Source organism: Serinus canaria, chromosome 1 (genome assembly GCF_022539315.1).
Source record: "Serinus canaria isolate serCan28SL12 chromosome 1, serCan2020, whole genome shotgun sequence".
In the NCBI taxonomy this organism is placed as follows: domain Eukaryota; kingdom Metazoa; phylum Chordata; class Aves; order Passeriformes; family Fringillidae; genus Serinus; species Serinus canaria.
In genome coordinates, this window is record NC_066313.1 from 90,275,458 (window position 1) to 90,298,973 (window position 23,516).

The 23,516-nt window shown below is 40.2% G+C and overlaps 1 protein-coding gene across 4 annotated transcripts in view; it reads right to left on the reverse strand.

Annotated features, from left to right (window-relative positions):
* COL4A2 (collagen type IV alpha 2 chain) overlaps positions 1-23,516 on the reverse strand; it is a 141,166-nt gene that overhangs the window by 35,271 nt on the left and 82,379 nt on the right. For all 4 annotated transcript variants that reach the window (XM_050974367.1, XM_050974372.1, XM_050974363.1 and 1 more), the window contains exons 5-20: positions 16,642-16,776; positions 16,517-16,561; positions 14,280-14,396; positions 13,473-13,544; positions 11,836-11,871; positions 11,680-11,742; positions 9,483-9,518; positions 8,803-8,844; positions 8,215-8,289; positions 7,065-7,109; positions 5,795-5,857; positions 4,967-5,011; positions 2,901-2,954; positions 2,560-2,626; positions 1,046-1,147; positions 483-638 (exon numbers count right to left, since the gene is read on the reverse strand). In XM_050974367.1, coding sequence (XP_050830324.1) covers positions 483-638; positions 1,046-1,147; positions 2,560-2,626; positions 2,901-2,954; positions 4,967-5,011; positions 5,795-5,857; positions 7,065-7,109; positions 8,215-8,289; positions 8,803-8,844; positions 9,483-9,518; positions 11,680-11,742; positions 11,836-11,871; positions 13,473-13,544; positions 14,280-14,396; positions 16,517-16,561; positions 16,642-16,776 — 1,153 coding nt within the window. The remainder of the gene's footprint in view (positions 1-482; positions 639-1,045; positions 1,148-2,559; positions 2,627-2,900; positions 2,955-4,966; positions 5,012-5,794; positions 5,858-7,064; positions 7,110-8,214; positions 8,290-8,802; positions 8,845-9,482; positions 9,519-11,679; positions 11,743-11,835; positions 11,872-13,472; positions 13,545-14,279; positions 14,397-16,516; positions 16,562-16,641; positions 16,777-23,516) is intronic.

Sequence of the window (23,516 nt, forward strand, 5' to 3'; positions counted from 1 at the left end):
ACTTCCTGTCTAACCCAGCCTGATGTGATATACTTACTCCCTTCTCTCTTCCTCTCTCCATCTTCTGACAGCTTCTCACACTCATTCTCAGTAAATTCCATCTGTTGTGGCAGAAAATCCTCAACATTTTTTGCTCTCTCCAACACTGAATTCCTCCTCTCAGCCCAACCTACTCTGCATTAGCACAAATAACCTGCTCTGGATCACCTCCTGCAAATCCTTTTCTCCGTTCTTTCAAATGTTGCCAGGATTGCCTAAAAATCACACAAATCTTTTCTTCACAGATGAATGTACACAACTTCTCTGTGTGTCCTCCCCACCTCTCATTTAACTTTTATTTCATTTCATTTCATTTCATTTCATTTCATTTCATTTCACTTCATTTCATTCTGTCAATGTCTCACTTTACCCTGCCAACAGCTGTCTTTAAAATAATCAAAGATGCTCCTGAGAGTTCTCATCATCTCTGGTTTCACACTTACCAGGGGCTCCAATGGGACCAGGCGGACCACGAATTCCAGGTGAGCCATCCTTGCCTGGAAGCCCAGGCGGTCCCGCAAAATAAGCAGGAGATCCAATTTCACCCTTTTCACCTTTTGGTCCCATTTCTCCAGGCAAGCCTGGCTTATCCCCATCCGCTGAAACAGAGCCAGGAAAGAAGTTCAAAGCAATTTCTTAACAGTGCTGCCCAAAGAGCTGTGATGTAACAGAAAAGAAAGTTCATACAATTGCATCTAACATGCAAGGAAAAATGGACATGCTTAGCATGGAGCAAAAATGGTAACTGCACTTTTCACCTGAGCACATCAATAGCAGTTACAGAAACAAGGCTCTGTCATCATCTCTCTTTCAGTAGTTTTGCAAGAGTCCCACTGGTCCAAAGGAAAATGCTCCTCCCACTCTTTGTCCCCCACCCCCAATTATTATCTACTACTCTGCACTGTGTGTCACATCATCACCACAAAGATTTTTCCCACTGTGACCCTGTATCAGTCAAACTCCCTATAAAGTTAAGCTGTTAGAACATGTACTGCTGGGACATTACCATCAGAAAATCCAGGAGGACCAGGCAATCCACGATCTCCCTCATCTCCTCTATCTCCTGGGAGTCCAGAAACACCTGGGAAGCCTGGATCACCTCTTGCACCTGAAAAACATCCCCAATTCCACAAAACGTGTTACTGTGATGCTGCTCTTTGTGAAAAAGCAAATATTAGAATCTTCAAGTGCTTTGGAATAGGAGAGTTCACAACAGTTTCTAAAACATAGCTTTAGACTGACAGGAATGGTGTGGAGCCACCAAGCCCAGGAAACAGGAGAGTATCTTTCACCTTTTACTGATATGCGGCTAGAGCTACATCGCTCCTGGGAAGCACAGAAGAGCAGCTGTCTGAGGAGAGCCCCTCTTTTTCCTAGAGGAAGTTTCTGTTCTAACAGATGTGTGACATGTGGGCTTTCCTTTGCTTCCCACTACCAAAAGCATCTGGGCCCAGCCCAGCTACTGCCTGCAGCAAGTACCATGCTCTTGTCAAAGATCAGTGGTAGTAGAGGACATGGGGTGTCTTCACCTTCTGCCTGCTTCTTTCTCTCTCTACACAGTCCCTCCTGCTTCTAAAAGGTTGGCAGGGTATTCAGGGTGATCTGACCAATGTTTTGGGCCTCTTGCCCCCTTTCTCTGGGAGGAAGGGAACCATTCACTGCTAGTCTCTCTGGCTTTCAACAAGATTTGTAAATTCTGTGGTATGAGGACAAAGGCCAAGGCAATGGCATGTGATCACTCTTGCTGTTTGCTGGCACCTTCCCTTGAATAGCTTTGGTCTTGGCAAACTGCTATCACCTTTTATGTGTTTCTAGTCTAGCCATGCAGAGCCACCACAGCTCTGCAGAACAGCTGACACTGGGTGCTACAAGCTTAGTGAAAAGATTGCAATGGAAATTCGTCAATTTTGAAAAGGAAAAAAATACTCTTATATTCCTCAAGGCTTTTTTAATGTATGGGTTTCTTTCTTTCTCTTTTTTTTCTTTCTTTCTTCTTATTTCTTTCTTTCTTTTTTCTTTCTTTCTTTCTTTTTCTGTCTTTCTTTCTTTCTTTCTTTCTTTCTTTCTTTCTTCTTTCTTTCTTTCTTTCTTTCTTCTTCTTTCTTCTTTCTTTCTCTCTGTCTGTCTGTCTGTCTGTCTTTCTATTAGATGACAAGAATGCTCTCTGCTGTGCTGCCACTACTGTGCTTTATCCAAAGTCTGAAACAGGACACAGAAGACAGACTCCCATTCTTCCTTTTGCTGGACAACAAAGTCACACGCTTTTTTGCTTGCTTCTTCTCTGTGGATACAGGCATGCATGGAAGCCTTTTGTATAGCAATCCAGCTCAGCAGGAGAGACAAAGAAACCACCTGCCTGCAGAAAGGTGATTAGGGCACTCTCTTGGAAGGCAATTACAGCTTCTGGAACACTTTAGCGAACACATTTTTTTTAGGAGTTGAATTCTTAGAATGTCATGTTTTTGATCTATGCAGAAGGTAGTAAAACAGCTAAGATAAAAAATCTGAGCAAAGATGTACCTTTCCTTGGGATGCGGGAAGGAAAATAGGAATCTGGCCCCGGAGGACCCATCTCGCCAGGCTCCCCCTGTCAACAGAAGTTGAAGTATCACACACCCAAGCACATTGTTATGGAGAATTTATTTTAAAACGAAAAGGTGTCCCCATGAAACACAAACCCCCAAACTCCCAAAGGCACTGACACAACATTTAAGAAAGCTCAAAGATATCAAATTAACAAACCACATAACCGGTTCTACAATGACAACAGACACAACTGTTACTACATGATGACAGAAAAGGAAAGAAGGCAAAATGACAATCTGGCTTCTTGCTTCTAGCAAATGAAACTATAGCAGTACCTTGCTTCCTCTGGGACCATGGCCACCGGGTGCACCATCATATCCTGGAATACCCTGGAATACACATAAAAACAATTGACTATTCCTTTATCAGAGAGAGACTAAAATTATTTGGTCTGTAGCAATTTCTATAACACCAATAAGGTTCCTTGTGGTTTGCTGTCCCATCTCTTGGACCAAGCCTAACTCCTGCCAAAGGCCAGAGGGACCTGCTGTGTTGCAGGCTCTGTCACCCCTGGCAGTGGTGCAGATGGAAGGAGCACCTACACTCACACCATTCCATGGATGCTGCAGGGTGCAGGAGGAGAAAAGGGGATCCCCTCCATGCCAGTTGACCCCAAAACACATGGGCTAGGCAGCCAGACCACAGCAGCCTGCTGCAAGAAAACTAAACAAGTCAGAATCATTACAAGTAGACATATTTTCACTGGAATGAGTGAGCAGTGAAATAGCACTGGAGTACACAGGTCCTTTTTGCTCTTTTCCAGGTGGCTGGAGACTGTTTGGCTGAAGAAGGGCTGTATGAGAAGAACTCAGAAGGAGACAGATTTCAGAGATGCTGATCATCTCTTCTGTGTGCTTTACTCAGCTTTTCAACAACTTTTGTTCTCCACAGAAAATGTTTATATGTACTCTGGAAAGAGATTGGTGTTAAAAAGGTGTGCTTTTAGTGGAAACCAGTGGCCAATCAACAACTGATGTCAATTAACACAGTAGTTCTGTATAATTCCCGCTTAGATTATTAGTCACTTTTTTTAAATCTCAGTATCTCTCAAGTTTTACAGTGGGTACAACTCTTACCCAGAACTTCTGTGGTAATAACCAGCTTTGTAAGTCACTCTTGAAGTAGTTTTGAAGCACTAAAAGTACCACAGCTCTCAATCAGATGCTGCAAACCCGATCACGTTTCAGAGGCTTTTCCATGATGGCAAGTGTACATCTCACCATTGGAAAAGAAGCCTCTTGATTATCAGGTGTAAAATCTCTTTACACTAGGTGGAGCTGGCGGCCTAAAAGCAAAGCCAGCAGCTTCCTGTCAACTGCAACTTTATCTGTGTGCTAGCAGGACTTAATCACCCTTCTTTCTTTCTCAAGAATAAAATCACTCAAAAATCAACAAAAAGGAGGTTGTGAACAGCACATAGAGTAGGGTGTCCCCTCTCACACACACATTATACAATGATAGTCCATCCAAACCAATGTCCCTTCTGCTACAATTATTGTCAAGATTCATCCTCAAAAAGGAGCAGCACTGCTCAATTCTGACTGGAGCATGAACCCATGTTAAGGTCAGCCAGTGGGCTTTAACGGGTTTCCATCAGCCTCTCCATGTATGTATTAAAAATAGCAATTCCCTTCCACACCACCAGGACTGAATAGCTGTGCAAATGTTATTTTTCAGATTTCGTGTACTTTCATGTCCCATGTGTTTCATGTTATTATTGTTATGCCTTGGTGGCAGGACAAATCTTTAAACAACTAAAGATGGCAAAGCATGGAAAAATCGTGCATCCCACAGCTATTTACCTCATGGAAGTGATTTCTAATGCTGACTGAAGAAGCCTTTTTCTGAGACCAAACAGAAAGTCTCTGTCTGACAGAATGCTATTTTAAATATTTGGGTGTGTTTCCATGGGGACAGAGATTTAACTGGTATATTTATCAGTTTCCATCTCTTCTCCCTTTGTGATATCCAAGATAACCGTACATTTCAACCACATCTGCAGAAAGCTATTCAAAAAAGCTTCCGCTTGTAGCAAGGAAACGACAGAAATCATAATCATAGTAATTAGAACAATGAAAGTGATACTTCCCTGTAATGGTCTCAAAAGATGCTCATGGTTTAAGCAAAACTGGACTTTAATCATAAGGTATTTTTTTTTTGCCTCACTGATGAGAAAAATAACTGACCCAAAATTAGAATGATGGTTGAACCCAGATGATATTTTTTAGACTACAGACTACAGCTAGTGTAATTGCAGGAAGAATTTGTCCTTTACAGTTTACTTTTCAGACAGAGTGTCTTCATATGTGTTAGAAACCACAGTCTTGTATGAAATACTCACTCTTTCTCCACTAAGTCCTGGGAAACCAGTGATGCCAGGCAGTCCCTATGAAGGTACAATAAAATTAACAAAATAAAATGTCATTCTAACATCCTTATGACAAAGAACCGTTATTATTTCTTAGACAAAATAAATCTAACAGCTTGAAACTCTAACAGTTACATTTCAGGTATGTTTTCAATTAGATTTTTGTAGGGTGCAAACACTACAAGTCTGAAATCTAATCTGGTATTATATTTTTTTTCCCCTCTCTTAATCAATCCATTTTAAATTGACCATAAGATGACTGAGATTTTTTTAAAAAATGTATTCTCATTTTCCATGTATTCTCAGTACTGTTCTCATTCCATTTAAGCACTTCAAACACTGCTCCAAAACAAGCAGTCATAGATGCTACAAGAAAGCATTTAGATTGACTTTTGCTTGAGTCCACAAGTGAGTGGAGTCAGACTCACGTTGTTAACCATGGTCTGCAGACAGCTCAGATGGGAACAATGAAGGACAGCCTGTGCTGAGGACCAGGACAGCAGCTCTGGTGAGTGAGCACAGCTTCAGGTGAGAGATGCACAAGGCTTCCCAGTGATGGCACAGGCATACCTTGCCATTCTTTGGCACAGCTGTGAGTCCTGTGGGGGCCTCCTCCCACCACCATTTCAAAATGGCCTTTTTGCTTTCCTGCTTCAGGCAGTTCTGAGCTGGCCAAACCTATTGATCTGAAGAACTATAACTTCTACGATGTTTTCATCTGTGTTTTGTTCCAGAAGGCAAACTCTCAGCTCAGATCCACCCACTCAGCTGTGTGAATTCCACCTTTAATGAGTGACTCACCCTTTGTCCTGGGTAGCCCATTACCCCTTCTTCACCTTTTTCGAGAGGAAAGAGAAGAACACCCTAGGAAAGATTGCACATCAGTTCAACGTATTTCTTCATTATGTACAAAAAAACTGCAACACTGTTTTATGGAAGCTAAACAGGAAGAAAGCATCATTGTAACACAAGGATAATCTAATAATAGCTGCATGTGAAAGAACTGTTGTCCTTTTAATTAAGTGTAACATGCTTGCTTCATTACAATAGCAGGAGCAGGCCATTAGAGAGAGGACAGTGTCTCCCTCCTATCATCTCCTTTATTTCTTCTGTGTCTGCAGCTCTGAAGAAGAGCCAAAGTAATTATTCAGCTATACAACCAATTAAGCAACTCAGCTCATGCCCAAACTGTGGCTTCAGAGAGCTATTTGGCAAACACAGGCACGCTGCTATCCATCCTACCATACGAAACAAAAGAAGGGGAGAAGCACATATCCCCTTCTGCTACATCAGCATACAATTACAGTTTTTCTAATGAGTAAAAAAAAATCCTACATGTGTAGAATATGATCAGCAGCCGAACAACTGGCTAGCAACCACAGATGGAGGGCATCAGGGTTCACAATGTGACCTTCTCCCATAACCTTGTGGAGCTGCTGACCAGACCATCTGAGAAAATAAAGCTCTGCAAAATGCTCAGCGAGGCATCCCCGCTTAGTAAAGACTCTGTTTTAAACCCCTCTGGGAAGTCAAAAGGAGCCACTCAATGGCCAAGCTATTTAGTCAGTCTAGAGGCTGTCTGTGAGTTATAACTAAACCATGTTCAGTCAAGCTGGGTTGACAGCTTTACACAATACAGCAACATATGGGATTACTGCCCACTTGCTAAACAGATTTAAAAACCATGAGACAAAAAGTTTGTATGTGTTGGACAGTAGGCTAAAAAGGCTAAAAGTGTTAAAAATACAATATGTTCTTATTGAATGAAATACAATGAAATTTTAAAACATAGATCAGAAGAATAAGTAAAGAGATTTATTAATAATTAGAACTAAAATTAAAAATATGTGAGGCAAAGTCTTATTTCAGTAAACCAGTAAGAGAACAACTGGTTGTACTGTGGAGTTATTACACATCAAGTTGTTCCATTTTTCTGAAGCATTAGAACTGGTGTCTCTGCTTATAACACATCTACATTGCTCCATATCTATATTGCATCACATCAGTGAAGAGCACACAAGAATTAACTCCAACATTATTATTTGACTTTGTTCTTCTCCACATGACTTACTGGAATTCCAGCTTCCCCTCTTGGTCCAGGGTCTCCTCTTTCACCCTAACAATAAAGAAAAAGTATTCAGATAGGTTTGGCATTCTCACTTAAGTTTCACAAACTTTTATACAACACAAAATGACTGGTGAAGAGAAAAAACACTACTCTTGTGCTGTTCTTTATTCACACACTTCTTGCATTAATGCTTTCATGATAAGTTTTTGAAGTTGCTTTTTAAAGAAATACTTGATAATTTTTCTGAAAAGGTCTCTAGGAATGTCAATGTCCAGCTCTTTACAGGCTTGTTCATGAGATGTCTGGGTGGTGAGTGTCAAAGGAATGCCAATGAATAAATGCACACTCTCCTATTTTTACCTACTGATTATCTATGAATTACTTAATCAAGAGCTCCAGTTAGGGTAAGACAAATCATAGCCTAAATTCCACTCTCTATATTGCTGACATCTCCACTGAATATAACAACTCTCCAGGTAAGTAGCTCAGTGTGGGTGTCTGCTTAGCCATGAAAATCTCAGCATGTATATTATTTAGGGCAGACAGCAGAGTATTAAAGGTGGTTTTAGATCTTCCAGTATCATAGCAATCTACTCATCTTACTGCAGAAATCGTATGAGCCACATAAACTTTCTAACTTCAAATATAGGATGAAAAATAACTGGTCTGGAGGTTGGTGTCTGATACTGAATACACACATACAGAGTATGACTGCTTCTGCTCCCAGCAAGGAGCAGCAGATGAGAATAAACTGCATCTTGCATGTGGGGATTTCTCTAATATGTAAGAATAAACCTTAACTCTAAGTATATAAATATCTGCATCACACAGATTAGTTATCAAAACAAACACAGTAATGGTTTCTCAGCAGGCATTTCTGCTTGTAAAATGAGATGGGAGTGATGGCCAGTAGCTGCACGCTTAAATAAAAAGAACACCTCTAAACTTGAGAAATACTTTCTGAATTACTTTAGCCACCACAGTTTCAATAAATTTGGTATGATCCAAGTTTCTGAAAGAAGCAGATTTCTCTTTTGATATATTAAAGTCTTTTAAGTTCTATATGTTAAAGCACATTTGTACAATATTTTAGTTTTGGTAGTGCAGAACTCTTAGCTCCTTTTTTATTTCAGAAAAATACTCTCTTAGTTACCTTGTGCTTGTCAGGGGGGACACCTGTCAGTTCTCTTGTAGGAAGCCCAGGTGGACCTGGAGGACCTGGGGGGCCCTGCAGGGAAAACACAAAGGAACATTTACCAACAGCTCTAATACCTGGTCAAGTTGATCAGCAGAGGCTCCGGGACACTGCAAAGGAGCAGCACAGATTTGCCCCTGCTGGGAGTGTGGCTCTAAACCATATACAACCATACCAGATAAATTTGTGGCAAGATAAATTAATTTTGTGCTGGGTTAACATATAGCAGTACTTGCTCTTGCCCTGTGTGTTTTCAGAACAACAGCAAAGATTTCAGCATTGCATAACCTGGCCTGGCTTTGTAAATTTCAGAAGTGTTACCTCTGTGTCAGTGTAAATGAGAGCACAGAGAGACCTAGACATATAGGGGTTAGTTCAGCTATGATGTCCCTTACAGAGATTATAATTACTTTCAGACCTATGCTTCATTTTTCTCTTATAATTATACAATGCAATTGCAAATGAAGAGAGTATGTTAGTTTATAAAGAGCAGAAAACATCCACCTGCCCTTTAGTAGTGATATTAATTCATTAGCTTTGCTTTACCTGTTCACCTTTTTCTCCATAGAAGCCAAGGCCTCTGTTGCCCTGCAAAAACAATAGGTCAATGTTTACCAAGTGCACAACTCTAATCGAATATAAAATTCAAATTTAAACATGCTTAAAGGCCTTTTCAGGCTTACAAATCTGGGCAACACCACTGAAGAATGCAATCAAACAATAGCCTAGGCTTACCTTGAAGTACTTTTATAGATTTAGAAGTAATTTTACAGACCCAAACTTTTATAAAGACAGCTGTTTAAAGTACCATGCTACCAGTTCTTTGAGTCATCCACTGAGTAATGTCATGAAAAGATCAAGCATTTCTTCTGAAAGATTTTTAATAGCCTTGAATGCTAAATAAAAACACCAAAATAGGCTGGAACAATGAAGTAATATATGTTTTCCATGGAGATAAAACTGAGTATTGTGAAGACTGCAAGGATTCTCTGTTCATGGGAAGCTACTGTGACTACAGTAGCAAATTAAATCTGGTTCTAATCTTTTCAGGGTAGGTGATCCCAGGGTAAGATTAACTTTCTATGGTATGCAGCCAACACAGAAAGTCCAGTGCTACACAGTCTTTCGTGCTGCCCATGGTTCTTTCTTTTACTGCCTTCAAGTAGGTCTTGGATTAACCTCAGCAACACAAAATCAGCATCAACAACTCTGACACAAAGACTTACTTGTGGTCCTGGGGGCCCTGGGGGTCCTGGTGGTCCCTGGGGAAGCACAATAGGGGAGAGCAAGTTACTTGTTGCTTTCTAATCAATGCATGCAGGAGGTTAGTTACCCTCTGTCTGAAACATAAGTATGTATTTAGTAGGGAGTGTATTCCTCAGCATCCCATGTGCCATTGTAACTATATTACGTGGATTTACTGTTCTGAAAAATACCTTCCTAAATCACATTGTAATCTTTCTGAGCAGACTGACAGTTACCCAGCCTAGATCTAATGAAAACCCATTTTTCCAAGTAATAAGAACTTGTGCTTTTGGATCCTGACTAAGCAACATTTTAAGCTCGTACCTAAAGCTAGGCACACCTTTAAGTGCTTCACTGAGCTGCAGTTTTGGTACTGTATTGGTCTGTAAGGGGGCTGAACTACCACAGGCATCTCAGATTACCTATTTGGGATTGTACAGAATGAATCAAAGGAAGATGGTGGAAAATGAAACTAAAACAGGAAATACATGTGACAGAGCCTTACAAGAGGTAGGAAAGCCATTCATTGAAGAGATAACCTCCCTTGCTTCAGTCAGCTATGGCAGTTAACAGGTTCCAAAGGGCTTTAGACATTAAAAACTTTGTCAAAGGAGGGAAAGCTGGGGTGAATAAGAAGCATGAGCTGCTCAGCTCATGGTGAATGAGTGACACAGAAAGGAGAGAAGGTTGCAGATGGAACTGTCCACCTACTGAGCCCTGAAAGGCGATCTTAGCTGCATAAAGCAAAATCAAATCTAACTTGCAAGGAAAAGATAGTAACATTCAGGTGAGACCTGAACTTTTTAGGCACCTCTGCCTTGCAATATACCTTTGTCTTGTTCTGAAAAAATAAAAAACTGCTTTTGAATCACTTCTGGTGACTTGAGTAAATTGTGAACTATTGCCTAACCTACTGGGCAGATGCATTGCACAGGGTATCTAACCCCTAGCCTGGGGAGCCTGCAGGGACCTGGGGGAGCCAGGGCTGCCTTCCTGCACTACACTCTGAAGTAGTACACTCACACCTGTGAAGTGCTCATGGGTCTCTCTCACAGGTGAGTAATGGCTTTAGAGGCAGTGAATAAAATTTGATGTATTTTGCTCAGAAGAGATGTTGCCTATATGGTAACCAGAGGGATGTGGTTGTGGGATCTCCCCAAGACAGGGGCTCCAAAAATGTGTAGTTTATAGCACTCCTAACATCCCAGAAAGTACACAGGGAACATGAATCACTGCAGGTTGGGCTCCTGTGTGAAGCTCATGAACTTCTGTGGGTTTGCTCTACAGAAAGAGTAAGTAAAGAACTGATTTTCCTGAAGGATGACCTGTGAGAAGGAAAAGGTGCAAATTACTCCAGTTGATAAAACAGGCCAGTGCAGAAAACTAACTTTGAAAGGCTTAGCTTACTGTGGAAATTTTTTTGTTTTGTTTTGTTTGGTTTAGTTTGGGTTTTTTTGGGCTGGTGGGGAGTGTGTGTTCCTGAAAACAGCTATGAAGGCTGTGAGTGAGAAGACCCAAATTAATTTTTTTCCCCTCAGATCAGGGATGTAAAGTGGGTCCAAAGTAAGTTCTGACAAAGCAATGAAAAAAGCAAATGCTACAAAGTTCTGTTACAGGAAAATAAAAGAAGCTTAAAGAAAATGAGATCCATTGAATTTGAATACATGCTTCTCACCCATGAAACTATTAACCATGGAAATAAGAAGTGTAGAAACTGCATCTGGAGAGAACATAGTCTTCTCAAAGAACTATACTGCAACAATTGTCAACATCAGTGCTGTAAATGACAATTTTGGAAAAAAAATCACAGAAAAATAGTTTAAAATTGCATTCTAAATACCATTCAATCTCCTGTGGGAAGCACAGAGAGCTAATATACATATCCTTTGTGAGCAGAAAAGGTAACATATTCAAGTCATTCTGATAACTCTGTGTAGGGAGACGTTCCAAGGAGGCTAAAAAAAATACAATATGAATCAAAAGCTTCTGACAGCACCCCTATATCTCTTCATACAATATTCATCCCTCAGTGTCTCACCATGCTTTTTGAAAGGTCTAATGTCCATTGACACCTTCTTGCTATTTCTAACCTAGGTTACAGTCCAACATAATGGAACTTGCTGAGGTAATTCTTCTGTTTGGTTAATTTCCTAGAGAACATAATTTTAATATACTTACTGGTCTTCCTCGCTGTCCTCTTGGACCAATAGGTCCTTGAATACCCAGTGTACCCGGAGGTCCCTTTAAATAAAAAAATCCACCAACTATCAGTAAATGTTGTTCTGATATTAGTTACTGTTGACACTTTATCACATCCACTGTAATGCTACTTACAGGAAAACCAATGATCCCTGAATCCCCAGGATCTCCCTAAAAAAAAAACCAAAACAAAACCAAAGAAGTAAAAAATCCAATAATTTCTATATACAAAATTGAATAAAATATTTTTAACCATTATTTTTTTTTCTCATTTAAACAACTAATTATAGCATGCAATGCTACTCAAACCCCTCCATACAGATGCATTCCATAGAGATGTTGAGATAACTGAATGTGGGCCACACAGATTTCATACTCTGTAGATAACTGCATGCAATAAAGTAGCAGGGTACAAAGTTGGCCAGTGAAGTTAGGGATCCAAATTACAAAGCTGAATTATACAACAGACCACACTGATTTTTTTTTGGTTGAAAAATCCTACCTAACAAATGGCTTAATTAGGGCTATAACCTTAGCTGAAATGTCCAAGCTCATTTTTGTGAGTTGCATGGGAATTACTGAATCATTTTGATTCTCTTCTAAGTCACTAAAAGCATTTGGAACATACTGTTTTCAGTGACCACATATTTTAACTTCAGTACATGCTGAAATGTTTTTGGAAGTTAGATCCAAAAATGTTCCAGCCCAAAGACCTTTCAACACACATAAATAATGTGTTATTCAGGCCAAACACCTTCAATCATTTGGAGCAGCATCTTAACTACCTAGTTAATTTGGGTTTAGTTTAGAAAAATTTGTGGAACCAAGTGCTTTCTGAAATTAATACAGGTGTCAATATCCATCCTTGGCCACAATACAGTTGAGCATTTCTTAAACATTACTTAATCACTCCTGATTACTAACAGTGCAGATCTAAAGATTTTCTAAAAGGAAAAGAAGTTTCCACTAAAAGTACAGGCAACTTACAAATATGTCAAGAGAAATACCTATTTTGGCACTTACTGCTGACACAAAATACACACAAACAATGTCAGCAGATCCCTTCTGTGCTGAGTATAGCTCAGCTGCAGCTTTTCAATCAGCCACAATTTATACTCTACATAAGTAATGCCTTATCTCCTTTTTATACCTTCAAATTACGCAAGATTATATATCTATGTCTATATATCTATATCTATATCTATATCTATATCTATATCTATATCTATATCTATATCTATATCTATATGATAAAAAGCTGCAAGTGATTACAAAATAAGCTTTAAGGATTAGACACAGTAAAAGCAGCCATTGGAATACTTGGGGTTTACTAAAAAACTAAATAAAATATTGAAGGATATTTTACCCTAAGTCAATCAAACACTTGCATGAAAATTTTACAGGAAAGGTGCTAACAGTAACCAGAATCATTCAATGGACAACCCAGTGGCAAAGAAAAGGATTTTGCCATGCATGATACAAAGGTAGTCATTGAATAAAGAGGGAAATACTTGACCTATGTCATGTACAGTGCCTTTGCAATCCACCTATAGGCTGACATTCCTTGAAAATAAGAGTTCAGATTTTTTCCCTTGGACATCATTTAAACCTCGCTGCAACCACAGAAAGCAGAAGCTGCCTTTCAAAGCCTACACAAAATCAAAGTGGGCCTCTTGGGATGTGCCCATCAGAGTATAAGAAGAATTTACTCTCCATCATGTGTCTGAAAAGCCATACTGGGCAAGAGTGACTGCGGGGAGCTCCAGACGTACCCTGTGTCGGCTGATGATCTCCGGCGCTACTATGTACGGCTCTCCCTTCTGGCCCTTGGGCCCTTGGACTCCCTGGGGGTGACCAAAAACACCAAAACACAGCATGAGCTCTCACACCATCTCTGCTAACACGTAAACAGCTGAGAGTGAAATGAAAAATATTTGTTGGTGTTTTAGTAAGTGCACATAAACACTGCAGTTTAGAGGTAGACACTGTGCCTAGCTTTGGAAATTAATGGTTTAGGAAAAAACCTGCAAACCCTCATAATATGTAAAAGAATGAATTTCTAAATTTTTGGGGAGAAACCCCACACTACCAGGGAGTGGTATGATGTGGTAGCATAGCACCTCCTAGCTAGAACTGATGCTGCACTTCCCAGGGCTGACATGCCCGTGTAAATCCAGGAGCGCCACTGCTCACATCAGCATGATCCTGTGTATCTCACCATGAAAAGCCAATACTATGGCCATGGGGCAGGGAAGAAAAGGATACTTTCATCAGCAATTTTGAGTTCAATATAATTTTATTGCTGTTGATTAAAGCTGTACAGGTTTTCCTAGAGCACTCACTCTGCAACACCAGTGTGACAGCTACAGCTCTGAGCAGACCTTGTGGCCCTGGCTGCAATGCAATGACTGAACACTGTGCAGTGTGTCCATGCTGAGTCTGCACCAATGCTCTGCTGGGCCCAAACCCCCCACATTCCCTTTGTTAAGAGATGTCCCATTAACCCAACCCACGTGTGAATGAAACTCACTCCAGCAATGCTCTTAGCTTCAGATACTCACTTACTGCCAGCTACTTACAATGCTACCAGGGAAACCAGAGAATCCAGGAGTTCCCGCGTCACCAGGGTCACCTGCTGTCCCATTACAGCCATCATGACCTGGTTTCCCCCTTGGTCCAGGCTGGCCTGGATGACCCTGTTGAGGAAAAAAAAAAGTGTTTATCTATCCATCTGTTTCTAGTTTTCCTCTTCCTGTAGTCATGAAGTATTTAGACATTCTCACATTAAGCCCAAGGCTTGGATCCATGGGAAACTAGGATTTTCAAAGACAGAAACAGACAGTGCCTTTTTTTAATATAGCTGCAGCTTGAACCAGATGCCCCAGACAGCATGAAAAAACGAGTAGTGAAGGACCTCTCAGAAAGGGTAAGAAAGCTATGTTCAATGCAGGCTCTGTTATGCAGAGAACTAAGCCAGATGAAGCTGCTGTGCAGGGGTTCACCAAGAACTGGGATAGTTAAGCATTTTAGTGCTTCATACTGGAAGAGTGGGAAGTAATGTTCCTCACTGAGTTTGAACAGCTTCCAAGCCAGGAAAAAAGTCAAAGATGCTGTTGGAGCTAGATTGAGTGTCATCATGAGGCTGTGAATATGGAAGAAAACAGCAGGGCTCAAAGGCAGTGAGCTGGGGGCACTCAAAGACCTTGACACAGAGCCTCTGAAAAGTTACTTCTATCTCAAACAGTACTTTCATTGCTGTTCCTACATTCACCTTAACTGCTGTTGCTTCTGGTTTGCACTGAGGCTGATGAGAAGCAAATCTTCCCTTGAGCAGCTCTTTGTTCCAGCAGGCTCAGTCACAAAAAACCAGAAACTAACATAAAACACCTTCTCCTTTATCGATAGCAAGAGTTTTCTCTTCGCTTTTGCTCCATTGCTTAGAAAAAATAGAAGAATATCCATGTCCTTACTGAGCTCCACCTAATACTGCACTCCTTATCCCAGAAGAAACTCAGTCTTGCCACCATGCTCTCTTGGCTCCCAGCCCCACATCTTAGCACTGTGCCACGGTGGTTTGTTCAGGGGTCTATCTACCTGCCTTCCCATGGTCAGTGAAAAAACTGGTTGGAAAAAAACTGGTTGGTAAGGGTGCCTGAAGGGCAGGGCAGCTTGAAGAGAGTACACAATGGAAATGCAGGTTCAAGTTCTGTCTGAAGGTATTTATCCCTCACAATGCAATGTGCAGAGGTCAGGGAGGCAGAGCTGAAAAAGAAAACATGCCCAGGTAAGAGAAGCAGTCCAGTTATAGCAACACTGGCCTTCACAGGGGAGCAATTTTCTCTGCTTCCCAGGATGTGTCAGTGCTTAGAAAAAAACTCAGCACGATGCAGTGAGATGAACAAGATCCTTGGCTCAGGAGTGTTAATAGAAATGTCAAATATGGTCTTCTTTCTTTCCTTAAGGAGTAAAAAAGAGGGACACAAGGAAGATTGTGAGAGAGAAATCCCTGAAACTTGATAGGAAGCTCTTCTGGAAACAAAAGAGGGTGAAAGTAGAGTGGATGTGGATGCGTAGGCTGCAAAGCGGGGCCCCGGTGTCAGGGAGCACTACAAAGGAAACCCAAGCCTGGGAACTCTGTCCAGGGATTCCAGTGACTCAGATTTCTTTGTTATTTTATGACACAAGATGTAAAGAAGTGTAGGCTGGGAAAATACTGTGCTGTGAACTTTACCCGGTTTTCCTCTTTGAGTGTTTCAGTTTCATAGACCTGGTCCATTTGTTCAAAGTTTTACACTGTTAAGTGCTCAGTAAGATTTTTAAGACAATCTCAAGCACGCCATATGAGCTATAAAGGAAATTAACCATAGCTAGTATTCTTAATATCACTGGTCGTTATACGAGCTTTGCAAATCAGAAATAATTAGGAATGACCAACTCGTGTCCTTCGTTCACAAGCTTAAGAGTTGTGAAGCACTTCTGTCACAGGTCTTTCCCACAAAAGAACATACTTAGCTGGGAAACCTCCAGAGACAGAGGAAATTTCTATCCTTTTCTGCCCTTTTTATGAGGGGATTTCTCCATAGGACAAAGCAAATGGACTTTAATTATCTGAGGGAACGAGAGGGAGCACAGATTCTGCTCTTTTGTTGTGTATCTGCAGTTCCACTCTCTTCAGCAAATGTCCTTAGCTGAAAAGTGTGTACGTGGTGGATGCAGAATCGAACCCAGACATTTTAATTAAAGTACAAAGGCTTTAAGCTAGCCTGCAATATTTGCATTTGGTGATTTCTTAAAGATGAAGTAACCCGCTACTTACAGGAATGCCATCTGCCCCGGGGAATCCAGTGACTCCTCTTTGTCCCTAGAGTGAAACAGCACAATTAAAATGATGTTCTGCTAGCATTTTGCTAATTAGCTAAAACATTTGATATTCAAAGTTACCACTTCTCCTTTGGGTCCAGTTATTCCTGGGTATCCTCTTTCACCTTTGTGACCTTTGGGACCTTGCACTCCTGGGATCCCCATCAATCCTGGTGGTCCAGTGAATCCCTGTGATCCAAGGAGTCCTGGCTGGCCCTGATAAAAACAATAAAACAGCATTGACATAGGAACAGTTGTGATGCATGAAGCTGGATAGGTTATCACTCCTGCAACAAAGTCAATCTCTCAAAGAAAAAATAAACACAGAATTTCTTTCCATCACAGTAGGCCAGGCTCTTTGATAAAAGTCATCTGAAACACCACACAAAGAAACTCCAGCAGCAGTGACTATATTGCACATGTGGTCACAAAATTAACACATGGATATTAGCATTCAAATCAATATTCACTACTTCAGTATTCATGGCCACTCTATGAAAAAACTGTTTTTCTGGAATGAGGTTTACCAAGAGCGATTCTCCTACAACATAATGTATGACACTCCAAACAAGTAAAATATGATTACCTGTGAAATTTGCTTATTTGCCATATTTATTGTAAGTGGCGTCTGATAGTTAATGGCAGGAATTTCTGCCTCTTTAGTGACAATATTTCTATTCAGCAGTGGAGCCTGAAAATGATGGGACATGCATGGATCCACAGAAGTTGAAGAGTTGCATGCAGGACTCCCTGGTCATTCTCCCTTCCAGCGCTGGTTTGGCTCTTCACGCCACTTCAACCATTGTTTAGAAATAATCCCTGTTGGCTGCCAACATCACAAGGCTCAAAAGGGGAAAAAACAATTTTGAAATGACACAATGGAGGTTTAAGTAATGGATTGTGACTGTATGTCTGAGATCTGTGAACTGAAGTATTTGAATATTGTTCCAGACGTAGCATCACCGAAGGCACACATGTTTTGTATGTACTCACTGCACTAATGACATTAATAGTACATTGCTGCAATCTTTTCTGGAGAAATAAGTTTTAAATGGGGCAAAGCACCATTTACCAAGACATTCAAATTAAGTCAAATCTAATGAAAGTTGTTTTTAAAATGCAATTCGATTTTTTTCACAGACCAGGCTGGAACAGCACCAGTATCTCACAGAGAAGAACTACAGCAAACCATAAACAAACACATATATATTCATACAAAAAAGTTGATTAAAAAATACTATCTTCTTTTAGTAAAAAGTACTGACAGTCTTGCCCGTGACTTTAAAGAAAGAGCAAGAAGGTGAATGCAATTCCTGTTCAAGAGTTCAACTTCATTTAATGCCATTGAGGTGGAAAGAGGGCAGTGTGGGGACTTGAAAAAAGGAAACCTGAAGATAGCCTAATTTCTTTGGATCAGGAAGTTGTACCAAAGACACTGAACAATGCCTTATTCATATTAGGCAAAAATTATTTTAGTTTCATAGGCCCATTTGTGATACACTTTAAAAATTTCATAGTCAACAACTATCTAAAATAAACATGTATCTCTGCTATAGTTGTTTTCATATGACATACCCCAAGCCTGCTATGACTGAAGCACAGCTTACTTGCAGCTTCAAAAGCAAATCAATTTTCTACACTGCTTCCACGCAAAACGGTTGTCACAACACTTGGGGTAGGTTTTATACTTTAAATCTTATTGTATCATATCATATGAGTCCATAATGAGAAGCTGACACAGCCAAACAAAGTACAGAACTGGGTGGGTGTCTTTAATTTTGGAATAAGACTAGGAATGAGCCAATATGTACAGTATGATCCATACTTGTACAGCATGGCTCTTTTGCTCTACTGTTAGGACTGATTTGACAAGACTGATGGTTTAAGAGCAGTGCCAAAGGACAACATGAATTTAAGTGTCTGAGCTGTCAGTGTGAAAGTGAATTCCCTCTGCTTACAACCAAACCTGACTTTATATAGCACCTCTACTTTTAAACCAAGCCTGCTCATGTGAATTATTAGGTGCTAAGAGGCCAATGTCTTTTCAGATTAACAAACTGAGAAGAAACAAAGATTACATGAATACATCTAAAATATAAAAGAACTCATGTTGGCAGGAGGCATATGCATCTGAACAAGCAGCTGCTCATTTCCTTATGCCAGGCACCACTGGCTGGTACAAATGCATCTACCTCCAACAGCAGTAGTTTTTAGTTTTTTTTCAAAATGCAGTGAATCTCTAAAATTTATTCTGTAGAGGTACAGATCCCAGTAGACATATTTTCTGAGTTGCCTGACTCAAATGGAAATCTAATGTTGATTAAAAGCACTAGAGTAATGACTTAAATCTGAACCAGAATTTTTCATTGTGAGTTCCAAAATCAAGAAAAAGAAAATCTTTCTTATACCACATTTTCTCTGCCTTTCTTATCTACTATGGCTAAAAACTTATGTATATAGGAATTGATAAAATACATATGAGCATGCCCCAAAAAGAAACTGCCTTTTTGGGGAAATAGACATTTCATTCATCAAAAAATGGAGTCAATGATATTTTTTGTTTGGGTTCTTTTGGTAGAGAAGTATAAATTCTCATGCAAATATCAATCAAAAAGAATTCAATTTTACTATAAAGCCTTAAAATATTATTCAATGCTTAAGGTAGTTTATTCTTCCTCATGCACTCAAATCTAGAAAGGAACCTTTAAAAAGATTAAAAAAGGATGGAAACATATTCATTACATCCTCAAAGTACACTGAAAAATGATTATCATTCATTTGTAGAGATTTGAATTGGCTCCAGTGGCATTTAATTTCTGAAAATAAATGTTTCAATTGCTTCTGCAAAGAAAGGAATACATGGGTTCTGAACACTGAAAATGCCACTTCATTTTTGGAATACCTGAAAGCCAGAAATAATCTAAATTCCAAAATCCACTCATCCTCCTGAGATAAGCAAACTGTCTCTTTAGTGCCCCTCTACCCTCCTTTAGAGGGCAGCTGTCTGGAGGCAGAACACATGTAAAACTTTTCATTGCAGTTTCTGATAAAAGGCTGGTTATGTTCAGGATTTTCAAATCTGTGCCTAGCTTTCTACAGGGACCATGCAGAGCTGTACAGTTCAAAGGTGGTATTCCATGGAACATCCTTACCTCTCTAACTCCTACACCAGATACCATTCCCCCATTCCAGTCCCATTTTCCTGTCTGGTGTGGAGGAAAAAATAAACATGGAATGGAAAACAAGGAAGAGGACTGGGCGTCAGCACCCCTTCCTCATGCCTTCCTGGTAGTTATCTGGTCATCTGTTTGTTGAGGAATATGAGCTGTTTAATATGAGGAGAAGAGAACAGATCCTCATGGGACTAGTTTAACACAAGGCTAGAGTCAAAGCTAGGGAAATACTTAATATCATGACAATGTTTGTGTAATTCTTCAGCCAATTAATACCTTGGCTTGTTAACTGAATTAACTTTGTTAACCTTTGTTAACTCAGACATGTCAGCTTTAACTCTGCTTTCTTTATCTTAGATCTTTTGTTGGACAAGTATGTCCCCTTTTCATTAGCAAGTGACCTAAGAACATTCTCTCTTTGGCAAAGGTCACTAAGGAGATTTAAGCAAAGACAATCAGTTTGAAAGGTTTAGTCAAACAAAGCATGACTCAATTCTTAGCCCCAAATACCCCTGTGTGACAAATGCCATGTATGGTACTACTCTGTCTGTGCTCCTGGAGGGTCAGAAATTCTAGAGAATTCTCCAAAGCTGTAAAATTGTGCTTGACTTACAATTTCCAGGTCTTAAAAAAAAAAAAAAAAGGAAAAAGAAAAAGAAGCAAGCCTAGGGAAAACATCATCCATGTCACAGTTCAGAAAACTCATAAAACTCATTAAGTTCTTTCTCTTATACATGCAGTGCCCTTCCCATTTCACTAGGGTAAATTGGACCTCTTCCCTAGTCCAGAGCATGGCACCATTACCCAATGTCACCCACCAGGGGACTTACAGGCCAGTGCTAAGAGGCTCACTGAAGTGTGTGTGGAACGCCATGGCCAGCACCTCTGAGAGAGCGCACGAACAGAAAAGGAAAAAGTGCACGGATGGACTATCTTGAAGATTAACAAGAAGTTTGTTCATTGTTTTTATACTTCCACAACCCTTTAGTTGAATTACAAAGTTCCCAATGCTAGGATATACACCTAAATAGGCAGTCCCTGCTTTGCTCTTCCTGCAACTTCAGCTGACTGGAAGAGGTCTCACAAAATTCTTGTGGCCAGACTAAATATTGTGCAAAAACTATTTACAGAGAGGAGCAAAGGCTGGAAATTAGAAAGCCTGAAGGAAATCTCCCCAGAAAATATTTGCCATGTTATATATTGATTGTCAGTTGTCGAGTGACATGCATGAAATAAAATGCTGTCAAGGTTGTGACTGAATTCAATAACTACATTTTGCAATTAAGTACCAATGGACACAAGAAGATCCTGATCAGACTTTTAAATTTGTACTCAATGTTCTCGTTCTGCAGCTTGAACTTTAATTTCCAGTTCTTTTACCATCAGTCAGATGAAAGAGATGTCATGTTGCAATACTTTCTTCCTTCTAATTTACTGTTAATTTACAGTGTGGAAACAAAATTGACAGAGGAGGGTGTGCTAATTTTGAGAGCAACCAAATGTTCGATGTGCTACACAAAGAGAGATGCAATAAATGACAGTACCTGCTCCAAAGGTTTTAAAACACAAGAATCATGAATTGCTGAGAAATCCACCTATCAGGGTGGAGATACAAAGATAGGAGAAAACTGTTGACTTGCAATAAAGCGAAGGCAGAATCAGAGTTTCTACAGAGCTTCCCAGCCACTGAGCCCATTTCTCCACGTTTCATTAGAGATGACCATTTTGCAATTGCTTCTGGTACATGGAATGTGATGATTCAGTATTCCCCACATGGAAACAAGCCTTGTGGACCATCATTTCCTTTAACAGTGGACAAAAAAAAAGGAGGTTAATTCCCTGACATTTTAAAAAGGTCACTGGTGAAAGGACAAGTTCATTTCCTGCGGGAAGGGTGATCTGACCATGACTGAAAAGCTGGAGCTGGGATTTTTTTTGTACGAGCTCTTAGTCTGGAACGGTCCCTGTAAGAACAGATGGGGAGAGGACGTGACAGCAAGGACCTCAGTGCACTCCTACTCAGTGAGACCAGCTAGTGGAACAGACAGCAACTCAACAGGGAATAAAATAATTTATAAGGAAAATGAGCAACTTTTGAGGTGATTAAAAGTGCTAACCCAGGAAAAGACATCCCTCCAAGCACACAAGAAACAAACAGAGAAATTTTTAAATGTAATGCTGGGAAAATGTGGAAAACTGGTGTAAATGTAGGGAATTTGTGACTCTTTCAGGTGGTTTCAATGGATGTACTGCACTAAAGCAATCACTGACCCCAAATAAAAAATGTATTACCTTAGTGCTCTCACTACCCCCAAAAATGTAAACTACAAGGAAGAACCTCAAGAACTTGCTGTGGCACACAGAGTCAGACTAGGATGGGCATCTCACCTGACATTTCTGCTGGAGCATAAATCCAGGAGGTTATCTAGGATTTTATATATTAAATGTATTAGAGGGGAATATGTAGGGGAAGGGTTTGGGGTTCAGCTCCATGAAGTGCACACTTTGTCAGAAATACTTCACCTATGGGGCTGAGAGGCAGAGAAAAGCAGACCACATGGAGCACCTGCTGCCATGGCATGGTTTGACTCAGCAGCTCCTTCTCTTCTGGTGTCACTGGGCTGCCCAGCACAGACAGACCTCCAGAGATCTTCAGACATGAGTACTACACCTACCATGACACAGAAGAAAATGGAGCATTTATGTACCTTCCATCATTATGTAGTGCATGGATGATGTAGTTTGAATGGTTCCACCCACCTCAGCAACTCAAGAGTTTCGTTCAAGCAAGACTTAAACGCTTTTGTAATTCCACCTAAGAATAGATCAAACCATCCACAGAAGGATAGGAAATACAAATACACAGGACAAAACACAACCAATGCTAGCTACTGGAGAAAAAGATCATCTGAGAGAAAAGAATCCTGAAGTTTGTGCAGGCTTGGTTGTTAATCATATTAGCATGTTACCTTATTTCTGTGTCTTCAGGACTGTAGAAGTGACTACTTCCTAAAAGACAGATGCCTTGCAACAGTTTGCAGTGAGCATTCAGAAGCTCCTCACTAGATGGCACCAGCCATTGCTCCTGCACACAGCCCCCAGCACTGCAGGTGCAGGATTCCAGACCATGGTACAACCTTCAGGAAATCTGATAAGGAGTTCAGATAGGGTCAAACCGTCCTTGAGCGAGGTCTGAGGCAACAAAAGCAGAAGGTTTCTGCCAAAATGTCTGTAAGTGAGATAGCTGGGGAAGTGCAAATAAAATGGGATTAAGTGCATCGTGCAACTGAGCAGCATGGCTGCCCTAAGTGAAGATGCTCTGTCACTCAACCTATATTTTGTGTAGTAGGCACATTTGCTCTTCTAAAAGAAATGAGAAAACATGATTACCTTACTTCTTCATTGTATTGCTAAATTTACACTTACTGTCACAGGCTTGAAAATTCTCAAATTTATCTTCTGAATCTGTATTTTTAGTGTAGGGCTGGCATTAATTTCTGCCACCACATTGATACCAAACGGGGAGTCTTATTCTGATTTTTTGGACATTGGTAACAACATGGTTACCAGTGTACTGTGGCACCAGGATGAGACGGAACTTCAGCTGTCTAACTAGAATATTGATAAGCAAATCAAGCAAACTTTTCTCTTGTGCCTTATAAGACTATTAATATAAGACTATTAAATTCTTAACACAGAGTAGCACTGAAAGAGTCGGCAGGCTTTATCAAAAAGGTACATAACTAATGGTTATTTCTACCTTTTTTTCTGTTGTGCTACTTT